The 26,533-nt window shown below is 46.0% G+C and overlaps 1 protein-coding gene and 1 long non-coding RNA gene across 7 annotated transcripts in view; one reads left to right on the top strand and one right to left on the bottom strand.

Annotated features, from left to right (window-relative positions):
- The window catches only part of CACNA2D3 (calcium voltage-gated channel auxiliary subunit alpha2delta 3), a 2,000,770-nt gene that overhangs the window by 1,488,103 nt on the left and 486,134 nt on the right, over nt 1–26,533 (top strand). For all 6 annotated transcript variants that reach the window (XR_010186941.1, XM_063940834.1, XM_063940836.1 and 3 more), the window contains one exon: nt 697–818. Coding sequence is in view for 5 of the 6 variants with exons in the window: in XM_063940834.1 (XP_063796904.1) it covers nt 697–818 (122 nt within the window). In the remaining variant the exon portion in view is untranslated. The remainder of the gene's footprint in view (nt 1–696; nt 819–26,533) is intronic.
- LOC134958314 (uncharacterized) lies at nt 814–25,119 on the bottom strand. The gene is made up of 3 exons (XR_010186944.1): nt 24,939–25,119; nt 22,097–22,201; nt 814–6,335 (listed from the first exon to the last, which is right to left on the bottom strand). It is a non-coding gene; the product is annotated as an uncharacterized LOC134958314 (long non-coding RNA).

Here is a 26,533-nt window from a genome sequence, read left to right on the forward strand (position 1 = left end):
CACTTATCCCCTATAACTAATATTACCAGTAAGAAGAATACTGCATATTTATACACTAAAAGAAGATAAGTATACTTAGTTACTTAGTTGTATTCTATGTATCAAAGAACCAATACTTGTTAATGTGTTTCCAAAATTCTGTTTATTCAAAACAATTGTGTACTGCCAACAAGTAAATATATTTTAATCATATTTCATTGTTTATATTGTGCCCACATTGTCCGCAGTACCATTAGTACCAGCAGGTCTGCCTGTGTGCATTTAGTGCTTGTGTTGGATAAATACAAGCGCTGCATTTTTGCGGATCAGAGGTGGACGCTTATGGCACAGCTGCTTCGTCTTTGTACGTACTGGCTGTGCGAAATTATGCAAAAGTCGCAGGAGGCGTCTTATGTAGAAACTAGAAAGACACTTTTCTGATCTTCTGCTGCGTGCGAAGGAGCTGATCTAAACTAAAGCTATGCAAGATAAAGTTTGAATTTGGGCAGAGATATGTTTCCTATGTGTGTTTTGAATGATACAGGCAGTGGGTCGCTTTAAGCTTGGACTAGCTGCTTCTCTCATTGATACAAAATGAACCTCTGGTTGCGGACTCAATTGATAAATGGATGGAGCCATTTATTTTAATGTGTATTGTTTATGTCTGATTTGTATGGGACATTATTACAAGGATTATTTCCCCTCTTTTGTTTCAAGAGATTTCCTTACATCTGAAGACAGAGAGAGCATATATAATGCAGACCACTTTCCCTTATGGTACCGCAGAGCAGCGGAGCAGATTCCTGGGAGCTTTGTCTATTCCATCCCATTCAGTACAGGTCAGTGATTACTACTACTATCTACCGTACTATCTACTAAAACCTCAATGGTCAGTTACAACAACTTTTCCTTGTGCACCAGTTTTCATAAATAGAACCAACAATGAAAAATGAACAAAGAAAAAAAAAAAGTACAACCGTCCATACAGAATATATCTAAAAATGTGCGGTAGTTGACCTTCTGCAGCAAATATCTCCTCCTATGATAATTTATAGTAATACATTTTTATCACGCCATCTCAACATTCATTATACTAACATTTCCTGTCCACAATACAAGACTGTTAAGGTACAGAGTGCCACACGGTGATTTCATATAGATGCAGTTGGTCATACGCCCCTGAAAGAGTTAGTTTCGTGTAAAGAAGTTGTACTAGGTGATATCATTATTAATTACCATTGCTTAGGAAATACGGCAGCTATAGCAGGGGCGTTTTAAAAGAGGAGGGGATCCGTGTGTAGACGGCACGTTAGACTTTGGCATTGTACCAGAGGCTACTGCGCATGCGCAGGTCTCTGGAAACATGGCGCCCACCGTATTCCGGAGACTAAATCCCTGCTTCGCATGCGTGGCAGTGATTATTTTACCGCAGGTGCAGCTCTGACGCGGAACTCCGGAGAGATATGTAACAAAACATGGGTGCAGTGTGTGCGGTGTTGCACCCATTTTAGAAATGCCAATGAGCTGTAGGCATTCCTAGTAGAAAAGGGTGCCTTAATGGATAATAGCATATTTGGATCCGTTAATCTCTTGGTCGAGGGGTATCTCTGCACCTAGCGCAATAAGACAGGTCAGCCGTAGCTCATTATTATATAGCTGAGGTGATCACTAACAATGGGAAAAAGAATATCTTGCATCTGGGTATCCCCATATCTTTTTAAGGCACTGCACCTCCCTTGCTGTCTCTTACCTTTTGCCTGCAATGCTACTGGCTGCTACTCCTCAATGTCAGTGACAGGTGTGATCACACAGCGCAGTGGTCGGGTATGATGGACACAGAGGAGCAGTAGTGGTATTATCATTGGCAGCACAGAGTCTGGCAACATGGCAAGGTAAAAGGTATGCAGGGTGCTACTCAACATCATTTAAATAATGAAACACTACCTCTCATGCCCATTATCATCCAGTGAGCTAGGGTGTCTTTAATTTAAATCCCCTGAGTCTTCATTTGACTCCCACATCCAGTCAGGACCAAGGCACAAAAACTCTCTGGGTCTTTGAAATATTCTATAGGTCTTCCAATCTCACAGATACTGTAGTTACTACTACTAGCATATGATACACAGAACCGACCGCACACAATTCCTGAAACAAAACGTAACTTGACAAAAGCCAACACAGCCACCCTAAGGTTGTATTTTCAACTTTGATTGCGGATAACAAGAACATCATCTTGTTTGTTTCAATTGCTTTCAGATGTAATTTTTTTTTTTTTTTAACAAAAGATTTATTTCTAACATTTAAACTTGTACAAGAGCGTCTCCCTGGTTTTCTTCCGACATCGGGTTAGGAAAGGTAATAAAAATCTGAATTTCAAATCTTTCACATTTGTTAAGTCCATTTATGAATGTTTTCCAAACGAAATCCCAACCAGAGAGAATTCCACTGCAGACAAGTTACTGACTTTCTTTGCCATATTTCCTCAGGGTGTCAACTCCACATTTGTTTTATTGTCTAATTGACTCATTCTGCTTAGAAACATTTCGAAAATCCCACGCAACATGGGATCATTATTAGTGGCAGATGCATTAATCTTACCATTGTTGTCTGACTGATGGGCTCCAGCCTAGTAATCAGGATTCCAGTGTTGTTATTACAGTGGGGTTGCGGATATTACTAGGATTGTCCTCACTGTAATGTTCTACCACAGTTCTTTACTTAAATCTTGTACATTTCCCTGGAGCAGTGAGGCTCCTACTTTTTTATGTTGTATTAAAACTTTGATTAAAAACCTCTCACTTATGTCATCCATAAAATATGAATTTTGGGGTAAAATTTACAAGCAAAACATTATTAACTTGTATATTTGTTGCAAGAAAAATAATGTTTCCCCCTAACACGTTCTCATGTTCATTACTCCATGTGTCTTTTATCTGGTCTCTCATCCTCCCACTTCCTTCTTATAATCTCTTCAAACACTACGGCTGGAATGATCCGCTGGCCTGTTACTCATCTTCCACCGCGACCCATCTCCTGCCTCATTTCCTTGCACTGTTCACACATAGAGCAGACTGTTCTTTCCATCTATACACCATCTGTGTGATTCTGTGTCTACCTTCAGTTACGGGTTACATGAACACCAGAAAAGAGAAAAAAAAATCTCCAGTATGGTATGTGCAATTTGGTAAATAAGCAGAATGGGCAACCACAAAATAGGCAAAAGAAGGGCGCTGATGCCAACTGTACCACATGGATGGTTGTCAAGGATGTTGGAATATGTGTTTACTATTGGCGGTGGTATGGCAGAGTACACACCAGCGGATGCAGTGAACAGCCCAGTATTTAATCAGTGGGGTGATTTATTCAGCAGTAATGGGATTTGCACTGCCCTACTCACAGTTATGCATACACAGACTCCCAGTATAGAGCAGAGCATACAGGTTATCAGCTGGTGGTTGTATGTGGCTAGCAGTGCAGGATGCAAGTGCTACCAATGGATGTAACAGAGTCTGTCTGGAGCTAAGCGAAACATATCCGTGTCCCTCTGTGGCGCTCTAACACAAGGGCAAGATGGCAACTCGCATGCGCAGAGGTCCACACGGCGGCCATCTAGTTTAGTGATTGGGGCCTCCCTAAAGGAGCCAGTGTAGAGTATGCGTAGTAGCACTCTCATTCTTCTATAAGGAATAGCCTAGCTAGATGATGGGATGTATTTAATAATTGTCGGACGCTGCCGTCTTGTCGGAAAGACGGCAGCTTCCGACAGGTTTAGTTTTTTTCCGACAAGTTGGGAATTCCTGAAGCCGCCGATCCGCGTGTATTGTCATAAGCGCAGCCAAACCCAACAGGTTTTAGCCCCGTTTCCGACAATGTCAATCCGACTTTAAAAAAAGTCGGATTGCCATTGTCGGGATCGGGCCAATCCTGTTGGATTTGGCCCGGCATTGAATACTGACCTGTCGGATCCTTTCCGTCAGAAAGGATCCGACAGGTATTGAATACAGCCCAATAGCTATGTCGGGAGAGAAGGGTTAAACTATTATAGATCTACATTAATACATAATTTCTAGTTAGATATTGATATATTGTTTTTATCTGCTTCCACCAGTAGATTTTGGCCAGTGGGTGGATAACATACAGAAATGATTACCTAAGCCATACCGCTGGTGTTACCACACATACTTGAAGAAAAAGCTGCTGCCAATGTGCAGCTCTGTTCCATCCCCTAAACTACACAATGCGCCTGTACCCCTAGTAAAACCATATTACAATATATACTATTGCTTTTGTTGTCATAATTTCAGCCAGGGGAAGGGGGTTTCCAGGCAACTGAAAACTCTCACGGCATTTGCCTATAGGTTTCAGAGTATGTATGTATTTATTTATTTTTGCTAAATGCTTAGACCATTATACAAAATTGTTAGAGACTTATAGAAGATGACATTATAGTAGATGCCATTTTTCAGTGCACTTGTGCCTGAGCTGATAAACAGTGGGAAGTTCAGGCATGAACTGCACCTGGTTGCTTCACTGGTTTTGCACTGCAGCACCCAGGTGGACCGCACAGCATGCTTCCAGGTGCACACATATTCTTAAGTCTTAGGTGATGCTCTGCAAACTAGAAATGCTCCCATGTGCATGATGAGGTGGGAACCTCTGGAGAGACTGGCTATGTAGAGGTGTATGGGTGTGTAACCTCCTACAAACTGACAAATTGTTCTAAAAAAAACCCCAAAAAAATCTCAATATAGCCTAATTTATGGCTTTATCACGAGAAAGAGGGGGTTTCAGCAGAGTTAGTGAAACCCCACTGAGGTAATCCCTTCTTTCCTCAATATGACGCAACACCCCACACCCACGGATTCTTACACTGACGGGCAAGAGGTGGCGGCTACATCCTTGGTCATTCAGATTGAGTGTGTGGCACTTGGCTGTGAAATCATAGCTGAGTGCCACACTCCCGGCATAAGAATCACAGGGAGGCGTAGGAACCAGCAGTTTATATGTACATAAGTTGCTATCTGCTTCCCATTCATGGCTGTGGCCATTGCTTCCAGTGGGGGCACTGCTGGAGTATTAAAATCATCCATTCAGTATTCTTAAGCACACCCTAAACATCCTGTCCCCTATTGGAGGTATTGGCGTGACTGAAGAGCAGCAGTCACACTTTGATCTTACTGTAAACCACACAGGTGCTGCTGTACATGCAGGTGCCCCTTCAGGGCTTGGAGCCCGGAGGCAGGTGTCTCCATTGCCTCTGGGAGTTACGCCTCTGCCCCAAAATCCTCTCATTAGCTGGTGAAAACTTCCATTTCCCTGCAAATGCCTCCATCTTGTTCTACCGACTACTGTGCTTTGCTGAATCTAGATACACCATCACAATTCAACACAGCTGAGATTTGGGGCTAGATTTATTAAAGCTTCTTAAAATAACAAGTGGTAATGTTGCCCTATCAACCAATCAGATTCTGTCTATCAGGTTTTAGGATGCAGTATAGAAATGATATGGGCCACACCATTATTTTTCCTTTTTAGAAGCATTAGTAAATCTACCCCTAAATGTCTGTGTGTTAGGGTTTTCATCATTTTACATCTGAAAATGCTACAGTACATATATATGTTGTATACTACATACTGTATATTACACATATTCACAACCATTATTCACTCCTCACTCTTTGGCTTCTGCTCTCATAGAGAGAAAAAAAATGGCCCCATGTATAATTTAGGTGCTCCTAGGAGACAGGCAGCATTAATTCTCCAGACCCTGTCTTCTGTGTTTTTACTATGCCAGTATTTACTTAGTCAATGCTTGATAATATTATGGACTTTTACATTAACCCATATGCTCATTAACCAATGCAGAAAGTTTGGTCCTGGCTTTACTCCCCATGAAATTACATTTCATGTTGCTGAATCATTATCCTGGAAAGAGTATAATATTGCACACAAAAAAATTACACCAATAGATGTCAAAGTCAAATAAATAAAGACTATAACTATCTTCTTTGAGAAGCATCCTTGTTCCATCTCTGTGTTCCATGTATCTCATCACCAATACAGTATATTCATTGTAATCGGAATATATGCAAGTCATTGACTTCTCTTGGCTAGTTCACCGGTATTGGAACAACTTTGGTGGACAAGACATGGAGACTTGGTTAAAACGCTACAGTGCAAGTTGAAATTAGACAGAAGGGCTGGATTAATTCCCAATAGCTGACACAAAATTCAGATTTGTTATAAAATGAGAACAGAATATTTTTGGGTTTGGGCCACGTGTGCCGGCCAAAAGTAATGAAATTCATTCAGAGGATCTCCCATCAACTGGCTGGAATTCAGTGCTACCCATTGACCTAAAATTAAATAAAAGAACAACTTTCAGACATGACGACATTGTTAGTATATTAATTTATATCTTCTCTTGGTCTTTGCGGAGGGAAAGGATGGGATACAGGCTACAGCTTCTGCCGAATCATTTGTTAATAAAAATGCACTTTTCACAAGTAGTCCTTGGAGTGCAGTAAAGTAAAACTCCCCTTTAAGGAAGTGAATAAAGTATTAAGAGGCTTTAGAGAATGCTACCTACGGGAAAGACCCCACAGGTCTATTGGGCTCATGCATACAGATTGTTTCATGTATTACATGTTTCCATCAATAATGACCAAAGAGCGTAGAACAGCATATTGCCTATGGGAAGTACAGTATGTTCAACTTAGACACCGATGTGTACATACGTATAAATCTTCTGTTGGTTCTTTAGTCACACGTGTTCTAATCAGCAATGTTAATACATTAGCATGTTGGAACTGAGATATTATTTGCAGGAACAGAGTTGCTACAAATGCAATATAAATTACAAATGCCTGAGAAGTAAGGAATTTACACACAGTACTGGGACAATTCCTGCTTTGTACATACTGTATGTTATACTGTGCTCAGATAAATAGATTTTGCTTTAAATGATGTGTGTGCAGGTATTGTTATTGCAGAGTTATATAGGCACACACCAGCAGATGATTCAAACTATGAACAGCCCAGAAACTTAAGCAGTGGTGTTGTTTTATTGACGTAGCGGGTACAGCTGTACTCACTATTACATGCACACTGGTGATGGAGTGGAGCCAGCTGGTGAGTGTTTTCTGCAAATGGGTAGCAGCGCAGGGATGCTGGAACAGCTTTATTTGCAGGTATTAACCAGGTCTCTTAAATGAGTTAAGCTGGAGCATTCTGTCTCCCATCATGTCACTGTACACAATCTACACAGTAAAGGACAAGCTGGCCCCTGCACATGCTCAGTAGTGATCGTGGTGGCCATCTTGGGATAGGGTATGAAGATTCCCTGGAGGATATGAAGACTGGAATCTGCGCAGTAGCACACACCTCTTTCAATATTTATTTGCATTTTTTTTTAAATGGTGCTGTATTTTGAACAAGGCAATCTTTGTGAATCCCCAGAAACGGCTATAATTACTGTTATACAGGGACTCTTTGATCATAAAAACAAGAGTGCAACTGGTCTAGAACACTGCTTCTAAGGCAGAAATGGGAAACCTTTGGCCCTCCAGCTGTTGTTGAACTACACTTTCCAGCATGCCCTGCAACACTTTTAGCATGGCCAATTAGCAAATCTGTAGCAAGGCATGCTGGTATATGTAGTTCAACAACAACTGGAGGGCCAAAGGTTCCCCACCCCTGTTCTAAGGGGTAAATTTACCAAAGCTTTTAAAACAGAGAATTGGTGATGTTACCCATAGCAACCAATCAGATGCTGTCTATCATTTCTCTATTGCCTTATAGAAAATGATAGATAGCATCTTAGGTACTATAGTACTCCTAAGAGTACTATAGAATAACTGGCACTATATCAAATTTTATGACCCCTTTATGCAGAAATTCAGGTAATTCCAAAGGTTTCACATCAGTGGCGGAACTAGCGAGCGGTGGGCCCAGGTGCGACAAAATGCTTTGCCCCCCCCACATCCCATCCAAGTCCACCCCCTCACCCCATGAGAGGATCTGGTGAGGGGGACTTGCTCAGGGCCAGAGAAATGGATACCTAGCAACAGTGCCGTAACTAGACATTTTAGCACTGTGTGCAAGAAACGGCATCGGAGCCCTACTCCTGCATGCAAAACAGGGTCAGGGCGCGCCGTAGGCGCGCGCAAAAATACATAGTGGCGTGGCTTCGTGGGGAAGGGGTGTGGCCACAAAATAATACCAATTCATAAAACGGTGCACAGTAGTCTCCATTCTTCAAATTACGCCGCACAGTAGCACCACTACACCAGGTAGAGACCCTTTTACACCTTACAGCGGACAGATTCCTCTTTTTACACATTACGGCAGACAGCGTCCCCTTTTTACACATTACGGCAGACAGCGTCCCCCTTTTTACACATTATGGCAGACAGCGTCCCCTTTTTTACACATTACGGCAGACAGCGTGCACTTTTTACACATAACGGCAGACAGCGTGCACTTTTTACACATAACGGCAGACAGCGTCCCCTTTTTACACATACCGGCAGACAGCGTGCCCTTGTTACACATAGCGGCAGACAGCGTACACTTTTTACACATAACGGCAGACAGCGTCCCCCTTTTTACACATTACGGCAGACAGCGTGCACTTTTTACACATAACGGCAGATAGCGTCCCCTTTTTACACATTACAGCAGACAGCGTGCCCTTGTTACACATTACGGCAGACAGCGTCCCCCTTTTTACACATTGCGGCAGGCAGATTCCCCCTTTTTACACATTGCGGCAGGCAGTCCCCCTTTTTACACATTACGGCAGGCCGATTCCCCCTTTTTACACATAGCGGCAGGCAGATTCCCCATTTTTACACATAGCGGCAGGCAGTCCCCCCTTTTTACACATTGCGGCAGGCAGATTCCCCCTTTTTACACATTGCGGCAGGCAGTCCCCTGTTTTTACACATTGCGGCAGGCAGATTCCCCCTTTTTACACCTTGCGGCAGGCAGTCCCCCATTTTTACACATAGCGGCAGGCAGTCCCCCGTTTTTACACATTGCGGCAGGCAGTCCCCCATTTTTACACATTGCGGCAGGCAGATTCCCCCTTTTTACACATTGCGGCAGGCAGTCCCCCATTTTTACACATTGCGGCAGGCAGATCCCCATTTTTACACATAGCGGCAGGCAGTCCCAACAAAGAAAGAAAGAAAGAGACAGAAAGAAAGAGACAGAAAGAAAGAATTATACTTACCCTCTCCGGCGTCTCCGCTGGCTCAGGCTCCTCGGTGCAGCGTCAGACGATTCCCGGGCTGGAGAGAAGGAGGAGGAGGGAGGTGGAGGAGGGAGCCGCAGCAGCCATGTGTCATTGGTGGAGGCGCTGCTGCTGCTGCCCCTCTGCTTCACTATAGGCTGTTCTCGGAAGACAGCCTATAGTGAAGCAGAGGGGCAGCAGCCGCAGCGCCTCCACCAGTAGTAAAGCGCTGCTGCTTCTCCCTCCTTCGGCTCCCTCCGCCTCCTTCTCCCCCGTACCGCTGCTCCTCTCCTCTCTCCGGGCGGCTGTGCGCTGCGGGCAGCGGTTGCCCGCAGCGCACAGCGGCATGTAATGAGTCAGTTTGACTCATTACATGCTTTGGGCCCCTGGACAGAGGCGGGCCCCAGTGCAACGCACTGGTTGCACTGGCGGTAGTTCCGCCTCTGTTTCACATACTTCTTCTTTTCACTGTATTGTAGAGATCTGAGCGAACATACAGTAGTCAGGAGAATTGTTTGTTACAAGATATGTCTCCTTTAATAATCTTTTAATCCTGCTTAAACTAATAACATATAGTACAATCAATTATATGTTTTGATGTCTTTATTGAATGCACTGTGTTAATATTGACAGTGTAAGGTGGAAATCTTAGTGTAAGTGTAATCTTAGATTTACTACCTGGTGCAGCCAAATATTTCAGCCAAATATTTCCTGTAACTGCGGATCAGATCTGTACAATGGTTCCATTTCTCTTTACAAAACCGTTTCAGTTGATCAGTATTCTTGGGAAGTCTGATGTGAACCACTTTCTTTAGCTCCGTTACAATACTGTATCTCAGTCTGACTGACTACAGGTCTCTGATGAGGTTCTGTTGCTGGAGTGCTGATCCTTTTTTTTCTCCACACTTGGGAGCTTATGTAATAGCCTGCATTGTGCAGGCTGTGTGGGAAATCTGGCGAGTCTGCCTGTATGTTTAAAGTGGCAATCATTTACAAGGCAAAACCAGATTGCCGCTTTAAATATACAGGCAGACTCACCGGAATTACCGCACAGTCTGCACCTCGTTGGCTATTACATAAGCCCCTTTGCGGTGTGTGTTCCTTCCTTCTTGCAGTCATCATTGCAGGATGGCCACTTCTAGGGAGAGTGTCACAGGACAGTGCTGAACCTTGTCCATTTATAGAACATTTGTCTTACAGTGGACTGATCAACATTAAGGCTTTTGGAGATACTAGTTTAACCCTTATCAGATTTATACAAGTCAATAATTCTTTATGTTCAATTTTCTGAGATCTCATTTGATTGAGGCATGATTCAGACCATGAAATGCTTTATGTGGATAGCTAACTCAAAATTGTGTGAGTGCTTTTTATATGGCAGGGGTAACTCTAACCAACCCTCCAACCTTGTTTCATTGATTGGACTCCTTAAGGCCCGTACACACTGGTCGATATATCGGCCGTTCTCTTGAACGGCCGATACATCGCGGGACCGTCGGCCAGTGTGTACGGGCGATACGTCTGTGAACTCCGTCGTTCACAGACGTATCGCGTCGGCTGCGCAGCACAGCCTACGGCCAATATATCTAACGATATATTGGCGCGTCGCTGTGTGTGTACGGGGCGGTCGTCCGACCGCCCGTACACATGCTGCGGCGGCCGGCGATGATTGACAGGTGAACTGGGCGGGAGCATGTGTACACGCCTGCCCAGTTCATGACGTCAGTCCCCCGACGGATCGGACAGTGTGTATGCACAGCACACTGCCCGATCCGTACATAGATATATCTGCAGATCAATTGACCTGCAGATATATCTACTAGTGTGTACCCACCTTTAAGGTGGGTACACACTGATAGATATATCTGCAGATCAATTGATCTGCAGATATATCTATGGACGGATCGGGCAGTGTGTTCAGCATACACACTGCCCGATCCGTCGGGGACTGACGTCATGAACTGGGCGGGCGTGTACATACACCCGCCCAGTTCACCTGTCAATCACCGCCGGCCGCCGCAGCATGTGTACGGGCGGTCGGCCGACCGCCCCGTACACACACAGCGACGCGCCAATATATCGGTAGATATATTGGCCGTCGGCTGTGCTGCGCGGCCGACGCGATACGTCTGTGAACGACGGAGTTCACAGACGTATCGGCCGTACACACTGGCCGACGGACCCGCGATATATCGGCCGTTCAAGAGAACGGCCGATATATCGACCAGTGTGTACGGGCCTTTAAGCTGGGTACACACCTAAAGATATATCTGCAGATCAACCAATCTGCAGATATATCTGCAGATGGTGATTGTTCATACACACTGACCAACCACCACTGCCATCTGCAGATATATCTGTTGTTGCGGACATTGACCAATTCATCTTTCCTCTGTACACACTGGCAGATCGTCGTTGTGAAATGTGCCAAATATTCCTGCAATTTACATAATGGGCTGGCCTTCTACAGAGCACACACTACAATTTATGTGATGACAGCAGCAGATTTGCAGGCGTCTCTGGCCAGTGGCACATTTGAGAACAGAGGGGCAAATTCAGTATGAATCGCAAGTAGCGATTCGTACAGAATTTTTGCTGAGGGGCCGCGGGCGCATGCGCAGCAGGCCCTACTGCACATGAGCCCGCATTTTCTGCGGGGGGGGCGCGCAGGAAGTACGATCGCCTCTGCCTGTCAATCAGGCAGAGACGGTCGCGGGGCGGGAGGGAGGCGGCAACGTTCCGTTTTCTGGGTGGAAACGGAGTGTTGTGGGGGCGTGCCAGCCCAAATGGTGGGCTGGTACGCGCAAATGGGGTGTCGGGGGTGTGGCTGCATGACGTCACACACAGCTGCTGCGACAGCAAAAATGGTGCCGGGACTCCTGCGGCTGCAGGTAAGCTGCGCCGGCAGCAGTCATCCTTAATTTCTACTAACAAGCAGAAATTGCGTGCTGTTCGCAATTTCTGCTTGAAGCAGGGGGGGGGGGGGGGGGGCGTCTGTCAGCATGAGTGCTAATGGTTAGCAAATTCTGTTGATTAGCAGAGTTTGCTAACCTTACTGAATTGGCCCCAGAGGTTGAAACACGCTGAAGTACAAAAGCAGTGGCTCAACAGTAATAACACGCATTGGCTCCCACAATAAAGTACACACATTGGGCCACAAAAAAAAAAAATCACACCACATTGGCCCCCACAATAGATTACATACTTTGGCCCCCACAATAGATTACAAACACAGCCCAACACAGTAATTATTACACACACTGCCATGCCCAATGCAAGTCTGGGAGGACCGGCTCTCAGGTGGACATTTTATAAAATCTAAATTGCAGAAACTAGCTCTACAAGCTGAATAAAAAAGTACATACAATGGCGGAGACATTGTTATAGTATTTTTAAAAAATCCTTCCCTACTGCCCATTTCAGTAAATGTTACTTTTTTTTTAAATAAATGAAAACATCCTCATTTAATTTTTTTAAAAACAAAAATAATAATAAATAAAAATCTAAGACCTCCAATTAGGTACTATACACTAATGGGCCCTACACACTGGCCGATATTCCTCAAAGATATGAACGGTCTCGTTCATTAATGAATGAGATAACGTTCATATCTTTCAGTGTGGAGTCACCAGCGATGAACGATGCGCGGCCCCGCGCTCGTTCACCGCTGGTGCCCCGTTGGCTGTGCATGCAGGCCAATATGGACGATGTCGTCCATATTTACCTGCACTTCAATGGAGCCGGGTGACGGGGGGAGTGAAGAAACTTCACTCCCCCCCCCCCCCCCCCCCCCCTCGTCATTGCCCCCCCGCCGCCAGGTCGGCGGCGGATCGGTCAATGTGTAGGGCCCTTAAGCAGCCAAGCAGGGACTACACTCTGTGCAGACCAGCATGTACCTTTTTGACCAGGCTGACCCTGCACACTATCCAGGATGTGTTCTGTGGGCTCTGCACCGCTGTCTACTCTAAGACACCTGTTCCACGCTGACACTGGCTCCCAATAGGACAACACTGCTCCCAAGCTGATGCTGCTCCTGACAATGCCTCTGATCCCATGAGGACTCCAAGGCATGCCACTCTCAATCAGTCCACGCTGATGCTGACAGTCCCACACTGCCGCCGCCCATACCAGTGATCCCCGGACATGTGAACATTTACATCATCCAGTCCATCTACATGACAGACTAGCCAGTCACCCTATCGTGCATCGGCCATACACACAGAATGATGCACCAGATATATTGGTCATCGTCTGTGGAGAACAGCTGACGCGATATGTCTGGCGTGACGATGCTGTTCACAGCCATATCATTTGTATATACCCGCTGATCATTGAGCGATATACAGTATCACCCGATTAATTGATCAGGTTATATATCGTTTACTGTGTACCCAGCAATAGACCTAGTGTCCACAGACAGTGGGCACTAGGTCTGCGCACGCGCAACCTACTTTCACAAAAGCCGATGCAGTTTTACACAAGCTCTAGCGATGCTTTTCAGTCGCACTGATGGCCGCAGAGTGATTGACAGGAAGTGGGTGTTTCTGGGTGGTAACTGACCATTTTCGGGGAGTGTGTGGAAAAAAGCAGGCGTGTCGGATAAAAACGCAGGAGTGGCTGGGGAAACGTAGGCGTGGCTGGCCAAACGCAGGGCTTGTTGTTTGTGACGTCAAAACAGGAACTAAACAGACTGAAGTGATCGCTAGCTAGGAGTAGGTCTGCAGCTACTCTGAAACTGCACAATCTTTTTTTGTAGGAGCGCTGCGAACCTTTCATTCGCACTTCTGCTAAGCTAAGATACACTCCCAGAGGGCGGCGGCCTAGCGTTTGCACTGCTGCTAAAAGCAGCTAGCGAGCGATCAACTCGGAATGAGGGCCATAGTATTGAAAACTAATGAGCACATGAAAACCCCACCCTCTGCGCTACCTACCACTGGCCGGGCGACAGTCAATTGACCCGGCAGTCAGGATACTGATGTTGGAATCCCGACACCAGCTGAAATACCGGCGGTCACCCCTCTTGGGTGGTGGTCCACTCCACCACCCAGAGGGGAATAGAGACCTGTGTCGCCACCTGGCCTGAAGCGTGGTGAGCGCAGCGAGTCCGCAAGGGGACACGCTGCGTTCGCCACTGGGATCCCAGCTGTCAGGCTCCTGGCGTCGGTCTCCCGACCGCTGTGATCTCATACTGATCCCGGCCGGGCCACATGCTGTGTGCATCACCATCATGGTCACCCACACGTCGGGCTCCCGCTGGACACCTACTGCTCAAGATATTTACAACACCCCCCAGCAGTGTCCCCGCCCCCCTTGGCTGTGTGCTGCAAGATGCCCAAACTCACCAGCTCCACGGCATGCCAACTCCAGGCCCCGCAGTGGTGGAATACAGTCTCTGCACGGAAGATCCTGTCCCACGCTGGCTATGGATGCACTGCTGCAGCTCCTACGTGCAGATGTAGTCAAGGGGGAAGGGGGGGGGAGTGGGGGCATGAGGGGAGGGGGGCACAAGTGCTGGTTTAATCAAGGGGGAGAGAGCGGGCACAGGTATGGGCATGGTGGAGGGGAGGCACAAGTGCGGGTGTGGTCATGGGGGAGAGGGGGCACAGGTGTAGGCATAGGGGAGGCACAAGTGCTGGTGTAATCAAGGGGGGAGAGGAGACACAGGTGCAGGTGTGGGGAGGCACAAGTGCAGGTGTAGTCAAGGGGGAGAGGAGACACAGGTGTGGGGAGGGGGGAGGCACAAGTGCAGGTGTAGTCAAGAGGGGAGAGGAGACACAGGTGTGGGGAGGGGGGAGGCACAAGTGCAGGTGTAGTCAGGGGGGGAGAGGAGACACAGGTGCAGGTGTAGTCACGGAGGGAGGGGAGAGGGGGTACAGTTGTAGGAAGGGGGGAGGCATAATTGCGGGTGTAGTCACGCAGGTTGAGGGGACACAGGTGTAGGTGTGGGCACGGGGGAGGGGGGGCACAAGTGCGGGTGGTCGCCGGCCGCAGCTCCATTTCTTTGTGGAAGTGGTGCAGCCGGCAGAGCTGGAAGCTGCCTGGAGCGGGTATGCTGGCCACGGGCGGATGCGCTGTGGTGAGCCTGAGGCACGGAATGCGGGGGGTGGCGGCGGAGGAGACAGCAGAGATCCGGGTACGCATGGCTGCGTACATGAAGAGGCCACGGAGCTCCGCGCAGGGCTTAGCAGCAACAGAATCTGGAGGACTGCGATCTCTCCCCCGGCTGCCTTGTGGTGACAGGTGCCATGGATGTACACTGGTCCTGTCCGCTGACCACCCCCACCCCGGGATACATTATTTAAATAATCCCGCCCACCCCAAGACGGCCGACCTATGAGCGGATCCGGGTCGGCCGTACACACAGAACGATGTACCAATGTATCTACAGATATATTGGTCATCGTCTGTGTAGCAGGGCCGACGCGATATGTCTGTGAACGACGTAGTTCACAGCCCTATCGTTTATACACACCCGCTGACCAGTTGACGATATATTGGCCGATCAATTGATCGGCCAATATATCTGCCAGTGTGTACCCACCTATAGATAGCTAATTCCTGATACCAATTGCTGTAGTTTGTTTTTGGGGGGGATTTTTTAGAAGTCATTAGCTTATGGGGTTCACATACTTTTTCCAACCTATATTTTGAATGTTACAAAGATATGTTCAATATGAACAAGAAAAGTTCTGTGTGTTGTGTGTCATTGTTTAAGCAGACTGTGTCTGGCTATTCTTGTAACTTAGATGGTGATCAGATCACATTTCATGACCAATTTATGTAGACAACCACGTAATTCTAAAAGCTTAATGTACTTTCTATTGCCACTGCATATGAAAAAAAATGACTTCAACAATTCAGTTTAACTACTGTATATTTGGATTAAGGAGCAAACCCAGCTAAGGGATACACATTTATACCTAGCCAAATCATGGTGTGATTCTAGGTGTGTAAGTGCAGTATAATTTTGCGTACAATATTTTTTTATGTAAGCACACAAATACTGAGAATGGTCATGAAAGAGAAAGAAAAAAAATGTTAAGCCCCCCCCCCCCCCCCCCCCCCCACCTTCCCCAAATTGTTAACCAGTCCTAGGTAGTAGAAAAATGAGGGGTACAACAACCCCAAATTTCAACTCTACAGCAGCCTCAACGAACGATGTTTGTGCAATGAGTTTCCAGATCTACAGTGCATAGGTAGAGTAGACACAGTCTGACTGGTTGTGAACTGTAATCTCTGACTAAAGTTCTTGTGAAATGTCAAGGAACAGAACCGTATATAAGCAACAATGCACACCGAAGAAGTCAGCATGTTCAATTCCTCCATGAACCTGTTATGGAGCTCAATAGAGGCCACTGGAGAACCATGATCTTCTACGACTATAAGAGTAGTCTACGACAGCAGGAGAGTTTTGACTGATTTCGAGCTGCTTTTGGGGAGGAAGCACTGTCCCAAACTACCGTGTTTGAGTGGTTTCGGTCTGGGAGTCACTCCCTGGAAGACTAGGATTGCTGTGGCCGAACTATGTTCGCTATCACCTAGGACAGTGATGGCTAACCTTGACACTCCATCTGTTGTTGAACTACACATCCCAGCATGCCCTGCATCAGTTTTAGCATGGCCAAATAGCAAAACTGATGCAGGGCATGCTGGGATGCGTAGTTCAACAACAGCTGGAGTGTCAAGGTTAGCCATCACTGACCTAGGACAATATTGCTGACATGCAGGCCATAGTTAAGTTGGACACCAGGGTAACCGTGGCTCAGTTCGAGAATGAGATAGGTGTCTCATTGGGATCCAGTTGCTTCATACTCAACAAAAAGCTTGGACTGAACAAGGTTTCTGCACAGTGGATGCCCCTTCAGCTGACTTGAGAGCAGGAGGAGGCTCGGGTGACTTGGTGCTGCAACATGCTGGCCAGGATTGATGGCAGTCACTCAAACTCTCTCTGGGAGATCATCAGAGGTGATTAATCCTGAATCCACAGTATCGACCCTAACCCAGTTGGCGGGGTGCCACCACATAAGTTCTGATGTGAATACAGCATGGCCAAGCAGATGGTGGCAGTTTTTGTGGCCAAGACTGGTCATGTAACTCATATACCCCTCATGCAGCAGCGAAAACTGGTCACTATGCCAAAAAAAGGCTTGCCACAAGTACTGGAAGTCATTTCCAGGTGCCGTCCAAGAACTTGTGCTCGTTGTGCCCTTCTCCAATACGACAATGCACCTGCCCACAAGTCCAGGAAAGTTGTGGATTCTCTGGCCCATGAATACATCCAGGATCTTGGTCATCTACCGTACAGTCCAGACCTGGCCACTGTGACCTTTATGTTCCCAGAAAGTGAGAGGAAGATGAATGGGATTAATTTTGAGTCACCGGAAGCTACAGTGTAGACCTTCATCCTGCATGTAGAAGACGGAGATCTTCATCCAGCATGTCGAAGACATACAAATGTAGCCTAGTTCAGCTTTTCCACAATGCATATACTTTGCGGCAAAGTGATTGTGGAAAGAGTGCACGCGAATTTGTGCATGCGTATGCATGCACATGCTCATAGGAAATGCATGGTGCGATCACACCATTCGAATGATTGCAGCCTGCCACGTTTAGTCTTTGCCGCGATGCATATTCACATGCGTACACATTGCGGCAAAGATGTAGCTGGCTACATCTGTACCTGCTTTGGAGTGGTTTAAGCGCATACAACTTTGCATAGACTCCTCTGGCGAATAGTTATGTAAAAATGTAATGTTCACTTTGTTTGTAAGTAAAATACTTTTTGTGCATCCGGATACTTATTACTGCACATCCTTCATATTGTCTTTTACTGGTGTACTACAGGTCCCAGCAAGGGATGTCAAGTCTAAGTTTAAGGGCTGCCAATGAATGCTGGTACTTGGAGAACCATAAATGTAAGGATGCCCTGACATACATGACTCGCTAGCACCTGTAGGCAACCCAAAATAAAATGTAATAGTAAAAAGCCATGACAAACTACGTGATTTCTCCTTTGGGAACCTGATGGTAATGAGTGGTCACTTGCAGACACTCTCATAGGAATGAATGGGAACCCTCTGGTCAGGCTATGGGAGCCGCTGCGGCCGTTAGATGCCTACATGGAACTATCCCAGGGAATATGGCGGTATTAGAATTTGTTAAATTAAAAAAGTGTGCCCTCATTGTTTTAAAATGTATTGTTACAGGTGCAGTACAGGTGTCATTTGTGTCACCATTTATTCCTGACACACTGCTCTGCAGTGTGGGGAATAACCCTAATGCTATTGGTTCGCTGCAGTTTCCTGGCAGTATACCCATGCAAAGCTTGTATTGTTAGGCTCATTATGTATTGGCGCCTTTGTTAGAGCATGAAAGTCAGTGATGTCCGTGTGTTCCCACTACAGAAACAAGATTCATGTTCGCCAGAAAAACAATTCAAAGAGGTTTTTACAATTGTTTTCTCCCTGAGCAATTGTTTAAAGAGTGCTATTTTTATTCAGTAACCTGTAACTGGTATACTTAAACATCTAATATTACATTTAAATACTACATTCTCCCTTTGCTCATAAAACAATACTGTAATCTTTTTCTATTTACTGGCCTCACATGGAACCTTCCTTATCATAATGCCATAAATCAGACTCTTGTAGGAAGATCAGCATTTTCAGAGACAGTATTACTAAACTGTAGTGTCCCCATACAGAAAATTGGGTAGTAATTTGCAACTGTTAATGGGCTGGGCCTGCAATTATCCAGCATCTGGTGAACTGAAGTATGAGTTTCTGGATCTCATCTACAGGAACCGCATAATAAAATCCCAGCGTTCAGTGTTCTCATTTCAATAAACTTTTGATACTGCAGCCAACACATCTCCGTTTGAGAATGTCCAGATTATCTAGAGGATGGTGTTGTTAAATAGATATAATGTTTTCATAATTTGGCTAAACAGACTATTTGTAATATAAATCACGTACAGTACAAGGAATCAGCCAAAGGCCAATGTGTATGGAGATGGGCCCGGACCTCTTGTCATGTCACAACTCTCCGTGTACTACCAATCCTAAAATCCATCTTAACAACTTACGTTCTTGCAGTGTTGCAATAAGTCAGATGATTTTTGTGTCTGAAACATATAAATGACAGTTGTGCAGAGAATAAAATGGATTAGGTATTCTAAGTATTATCTTAGTGACTGTAGCCACATTAATAGGACGTTATAGCCAGGGCTGATGCAGCACAGAACGTACAGCAGTTTGAGCACAACTACGGGTGATGCAAAGTGATACAAGCTTGAATCTCATCTTCACTTACGAGTGATGAGGCTGTAAAGGAGCGTTCTCATGCAGGTATTGACGGAATTGCTTGCCATGCAGAGTTGGCCGGAAGACTAAATACACCTGTTTAAAGAAGTATCTTTTGCCCTAAGACTACTGCTGGTGCAAGTGTGCCCTGATGATGATGATGGTTTTCCAACCATGTATGTGGATAGCATTGGTCGGTTTGCAAATATGAGTCCAACTCTACATACGGGTGAATACATGCATTTATTTCTGTGCATGCAGTGCTGGGCAATTACGGTCAACTTGTTATATTAGCTCAGTAGACAAAAGGGATGTCTCCACTATGTTTACTGTAGGTGTCCATTAATTTGAGTGTGGGGCCAGTGTCGGACTGGGCATGAAGGGCCCAACGGGGGAATGCAGTGGTAGTGGCCCATGCTTAGAAGGTTGGCTAACCATTAGCGAGTGCATAGTCTGAGCCCCTTGATAAATATATATAGTAAATACTGATACTGCATACAAGATAATGTACCATATTAATAACAGCAATGCTCTGTAGAAAATACATCATAGTCCTGTGCAGTATAAGCTAACATGTATACTGTATAATTTCATTGCACAGTCTGGTACCTGATCCTTAGAGGAGGGGGTGGGCCTCCAGACAGTGGGATCTACCGGGGGTTTCCCCTGTACTTCTGTGGGACAGTCGGACCCTGTGTGGAGCACCCTACATCTGGCTACCACCCATTTCATTAAGATAGCCATTGGCTTCTTATCTTCCATTTATATTGATAATCTGGTTTAATAGGAGTCATCCTGAAGACTGTGCAGCATACAGTCTATGGAACACTCTGCTTTTGCTATTATTTTGTTAGGTCTATGGTAACTCATGCAGTGTAGGTGCAGAGGTGCAAATTTATGTCAGCCCTGTGTTCTTATCACCCAACACCCTCATTGAAGCAACTCTCCTTAAGAACACTTGTTTCATTGCCGTTTGCCCTTATAACTAATATTATTATCTAGTATTTACAAAGCACCAATATTCTACATAGCGTTAAACAATTTTATGGGCTAAACATACAATACTGTACATACGTAAGCAATCCTGCTCTGGAGACATTTACATTTAATTTTTACAAGTGAGAAATAAGGAGCGAGCTATGGTGGTTATTCAGAGTTGTTAGCAAAACAGAAACGTTAGCAATTGGGAAAAAAAACATGTTGCTCTGCAGGTGGAACAGATCTAACATGTGCAGAGAGAGTTACATTTGGGTGGAGTATGTTCAAACTGTGCAGCCAGTATTTACCCTGCACAGAAACAATATAATCCACCCAAATCTAACTCTCTCTGCCTCACCTGCAGTGCAACATGGGTTTGCCCAATTGCTACTGTAACTTTTTGGTTTGCCCCCTATGTGCAGGCAGGCAGATTGAAACTATGGTGAAGGAATGGTTTATAAAGGAGAATAGAGGACTTAGAGGCCGATTCAGATATGGATGCAGCCACGCGTCAGTACGCAGCGGCCGCGTCCATCTGGTCTGGTCTGGCCGCAGTGCGTGTGTGTGACCCTTCTCCTTGCAACAGATGTGGCTGCAAGGTGATTGACAGTGGCGGGTGTTTGGGGGGGGGGCAGAGTTTCAGATTTGCGGGCCGTGGTGGCCGAAACAGGGCGTGTCGCGAGCATTTTGAGGGCGGTTGCGTGATGACACACGCAGCCGCTCCAATAGAAAATATGACGGCGGATTACCTGTCATCGCAGCCAGGTTACACAGGCAGGGGTCGACCTTAAATTGATGCATCCGCAATTAAATTGCGGAAGCATCATGAGGCGGTGGCGTACACAAGCTGGGCGGCGGAGGAGGTGGATGGTGCTGGGAGGAGGTGGACACAGTTCTTGCTGCGGGAAGCAAGATTTGCGTCCATCTCTGAATAACCCTTAAGAGGGGTCAGGGTAAACTATATTGAAGAGAAGCAGGCTAACGATATAATGGAATGAGGGAGAGAAAGGTCTGGTACAGTAGATACGTCTAGAAAGGTCTTGTACATACTGTATGTGTGAGCAGGACAGGTTTAGGAACCCAGTTCCTAATTATGTCACATTTAATGAGAGGTTCAGGAACTGAGGTCCTGCTGGTTCCTGCTGAAAAATAGCACTGCGTGAGGAGGTAATGAGACATGGTGAACAGCAGGTCCAAGGAGGAGTATAGTCAACAGAATACTTCTAGGAGAGGTTGCAAGAAATTGACTTGATTACACTTGGTTACACTGGCTGCCAGTGAAAGAACTGGCTGAGTGGGACAGCTGAGACTGTGTAATTGGTGAGGTGACCAAGCATAGTAGTGGTGTTCATAATGCACTGAAGTATGCACAATAAACAAGCCAAGATATACTTAGTGCATGAACTAAATGCCTGATGGCACCAAGTGTTGGTATGCGGAGTATTACAGAAATATTGAATAAGTGAAAATGTCAGTAGTTGGCGAATGATTTGACGGGAGGTTGGAAGGAGAGGTTAGAGTAAATGTTTATCCCTAGAAATCAGGCATGAAAGCAGGTGTGATGACTGTGGTGCTGACAGTGATGGAAAATTCTGTAACATACGGAACGTGAGGTGGAGGAAGTCTCAGCAGCTCTGTTCCAGTGTGTTTTTGATGGTGGTGGCCAGTGGGACATCCAAGCCAAATTAGAGGTTTAGGAAGGAGTGACCTAAAGAGTTGGAAAATGAAAGATTAACCACCGCATTAAGATGTCTTAGCAGCCATAGTTTATAAATTGATCAACGGAGGAGTAGATTAACAACGACCTACAGTAGGACAGAGTTTACAGTACTTCAGCTGAAAGTAAGAGAGGAACCCCCTCCCAAATAATGACAGCAGGGTAATTGTCACAATGGGGGAGATGGGATCATTATGAAATACCTACAATCAAAATCTCGACGGTCAAAAAACAAACAACAATTAACCGATGGTCAAAATACAGACATTTTAAATGTCGGTATTTTGACCATGTCAGTATTTTGGCCATCGGTCAATGGTTGTCGGTATTTTGACCATCGGGATTTTGATTGTAGGTAAATTGACTGCATCCCGGGGGAGATGTATCAGAGAGTGGAGATAAAGTGTAGAGAGATAAAGGGGAGATGTACTAAGCATTGGAGAATGATAAAGTGGAAAGAGATAAACTACCAACCAATCAGCTATTTTTCAAACACAGCCTGTAACACGGAAGGTAGGAGCTGATTGGCTGGTCCTTTATCTCTCTACACTTTATCACTCTCAAAGGCTTAGTACATTTCCCCAAAAGTACCATCCAGTCAGCTCCTAACTGTAAATCTTATTTATTGTACTATATATACCATACATGTAGATAACCCAATGCAGTCTCAGATTAAAGTTACATCCATGACATTGGGGGAATATAGATGGAGTGGATGGCTCACACATACTGTATGTTATTTTTCTTCTTTAAAAGCACAGAACTGAAATTTCTGCTTTAATCATTGTTTTAGAGGATCGCTGTAATTGTCTTATTGTTGCTGGCTGGCAGCTCAGTGCTGCGGGATAGTACTTTTATTTCCATGTATCAAGTCACACGACATGGTTACCCAGGATAAATATTATCTTACTCAAAAGTTTGTATAAGTTGTTATAAGCAATCGTGTTTATGTTAGTACTTGAAATAATATTAATGTTAGTGAATTGCTTTAGTTAATATCTCAATGAAAGCTATATAATATAGGGGAAGATGTATGAAGCAGTGATAAAAGTGGAGAAGTTGCCCATGGCAATCAATCAGCATTGAGTTAACATTTAACAAGTGCATTCTATAAAATTATAAGGGTGGTATTCAAATGATATATCACGCCCAATCTCCTTTCTAAAGTGATCCCTGTTATCGCGCATATCGCGTCCATAGTAATCAGGTATAGCTGTGTAAAGGGTTGGGAACCCTCGCTAACCCTGGTGTAGCGAGCTAAAATGATTATACCACACCCGTCAGCAGAAACAGAATGTGTGTGGAAGGGGGTGAAAAAAATTGAATACCTCCCTAAGTATCAGTTGAATGGTTGCCATGGACAACTTCACAAGTCTTGCTCACTTCTCCACTTTTCATACATCCCCCCCAAAGATTTTGATGAGCACAATACTGTAGTCATCCGCCTCACAGCTGTTCTCCCCCGTCCACTACTCCAGTTGGAATTAGTAGATCCAGTTAATAGACCATCGCCACAACCAAGGCACTTATTCACATAGATGTTATGTTATACTGGAGAGCACTAGGTATAAGATGGGGTCTTATTCAGAGCTGCACGCATGTTCATGTAGGTCAGTGATTTTTAGCAACTGTGCATTTTCCTTAGAAACTCCTACAGTGCACGCGTTCCAGAGTGTACACACAGAGGCGCTATTGCCACCGCAACGCAGAGTATCAGAAATGTTGTGGAATGGAAGTTCCTCGGCATTGTCCAGAATGCAGGAAAAAGTGGTCTGTTCAGTGCATGTGTTATGTGTCGCGGGTGTGTCAGTGGAAGCGGCTATAGGTGGTCATTCCGAGTTGATCGCTAGCTGCTTTCGTTCGCTGTGCAGCGATGAGGCAAAAAAATTGGCACTTCTGTGCATGCGTATGCGGCACAATGCGTACGCGCAACGTACTATTACAATGAACAATGTAGCTTCACACAGGGTCTAGCTAGAGATGAGCGGGTTCGGTTCCTCGAGATCCGAACCCCCCGAACTTCACCCATTTTACTCCGTTCCGAGGCAGCCTCGGATCTTCCTGTCTTGCTCGGTTAACCTGAACGAGGCCGAACGTCATCATCCCGCTGTCGGATCCTCGCGAGATTCGTATTCTATATAAAGAGCCACGTGTCGCCGCCATTTTCATTCGTGCATTGGAGATTGAACGGAGAGGACGTGGCTGCGTTCTCTCCCTGAAAAGCTCCGTAATCTGTGCTCAGTGTGAGCAGTATATAGTATTACAGTGCAGCATTTTGGTGACCCAACAGTATATAGTTGTGTACAGCAGGGACGTGCAGTCAGGGGAGGCAGTGCCTCCCCTGTCATTAATTATGAAAATAATACAAAGAACATACTTATGACACATATTTTGTTATAAGTATAAACTTTAGCCTTTGCATTATTTTAATAATTTTTTACCTACAAAAAAACATTTCTAAACATGTTTTGGAGGCACCGTTCTCGGTGCCTCCCGCTGTCAGTGATACAGGCCCGGAAGCAGGGGGCGGGGCCAGCCATAGGGCAGTCATATCCCATAAAAAAAAACACTAGAAGTGGCACTTCTAGCAGTGCCGCTTTCACAGAGGCGTGCTGACAGCAAGCACATGCAGGCACGCCCCTGTCACTGAGTCTCATGTGATTGGCCTGTGGCCGATTCCGGGGACGTGCAGCAACTATTATGTTTAGACTAGAGAACATTTACATACCTGCCTGTCCCCCAGTAGCTGCTGCCAAGTTTAGTCCGACCCGAGAGGGAGGAGAAGCAACAATTCACTCTCCTCTGCACTGTGTCATGCTGCGTGTGACACCAGGCCGGCGCTCCCCGCCGAAAGCCTCCTCTCCCCCTCCCATCCTGTGACAATGCAGTGACTGATCGTATAGAGGGGGCGGGGCTACACGGATGGAGGGGCGGAGCTACACGGGTGGAGGGGGTGTAGCTACATGGGACCATCAGCCACAGAGGAGGACATGCTGCTCCAGATCCTGCCAGCCAGGGAGAGTACTGTAAGTGAGAAAGTGTGTGTGTGTGTGTGCGGGGGAGGGAGGGAACGTGAATAAACTGCACTTCTGTGGGCGTTACATGTAAGCTGTGCTACTACTGGGCCGTTACGGGAAAGTTGCACTACTGTTGGGGCGTTACGTGTAAGCAGCGCTATTACTGGGTTCATTACGTGTAAGCAGCGCTATTACTGGGTTCATTACGTGTAAGCAGCGCTATTACTGGGTTCATTACGTGTAAGCAGCGCTATTACTGGGTTCATTACGTGTAAGCGGCGCTAATACGGGGTTCGTTACGTGTAAGCTGCGCTACTACTGGGGCGTTACAGGAAAGCTGCGCTACTGTTGGGGCATTACGTGTAAACAGCGCTATTACTGGGGCGTTACGTGTAAGCAGCGCTACTACTGTGGGTGTTATGTGTAAGCTGCGTTACTACTGGGGCGTTATGGGTAAGCTGCGCTACTGCTGGGGCATTATGTGTAAGCAGCGCTACTACTGCGGCGTTAAGTGTAAGCTGCATTACTACTGGGGCGTTACGTGGAAGCTGTGCTACTACTGGGGCGTTACGTGTAAGCTGCGCAACTACTGGGGTGTTACGTGTAAGCTGAGTTACTACTGGGGCATAAGCGTAAGCTGTGCTACTACTGGGGCGTTACGTATAAGCTGCGCTACTACTGGGGCGTTATGTATAAGCTGCGTTACTACTGGGGCGTTATGTGTAAGCTGCGCTACTACTGGGTTCGTTACATGTAAGCTGCGGTATTACTAGGGCGTTACTTGTAAGCTGCGCTACTACTGGGGTCGTTATGTGTAAGCGGCGCTACTACTGGGGATATGTGTAAGCGGCGCTACTACTGGGGTGTTATGTGTAAGCAGCTCCACTACTGGGGCATTTAAAATGGGGGTACAATTGTGTGGCCATGCCCCTTCCCTGTGAGACACATCCCTTTTTCGACACGCGCTGTCCCTTTGTACAGTATGGGAGGGGAAAATTTATAGTTTGCAGGGGGGCGCCGAACACCCTAGCACCCGCCCTGTGTGACACGTTACGTCACACGGTCAGTGAGAGGAGCCGTAAAGCCAGAAGTGAGGTGCGCTGCTGTCCAGAGAGGTTACAATAGAATACAAGTTGGTGAGTTACTGTCTGGGAGGGTTGCGGTGGGGAAGGGGTGGCCGCGACATTCACTTGCTGTGACATTTACCAGCTACAGTGCGGGAGGGGGAGGTGCAGACAGGGAGTTGCGGTAGGATCCTGCTAGGCTGAGTTTTTTTGTGGTGCTGTTACAGCAGTGTGCCTCCCAG

This window comes from Pseudophryne corroboree, chromosome 9 (genome assembly GCF_028390025.1).
Source record: "Pseudophryne corroboree isolate aPseCor3 chromosome 9, aPseCor3.hap2, whole genome shotgun sequence".
Classification (NCBI taxonomy): Eukaryota; Metazoa; Chordata; class Amphibia; order Anura; family Myobatrachidae; genus Pseudophryne; species Pseudophryne corroboree.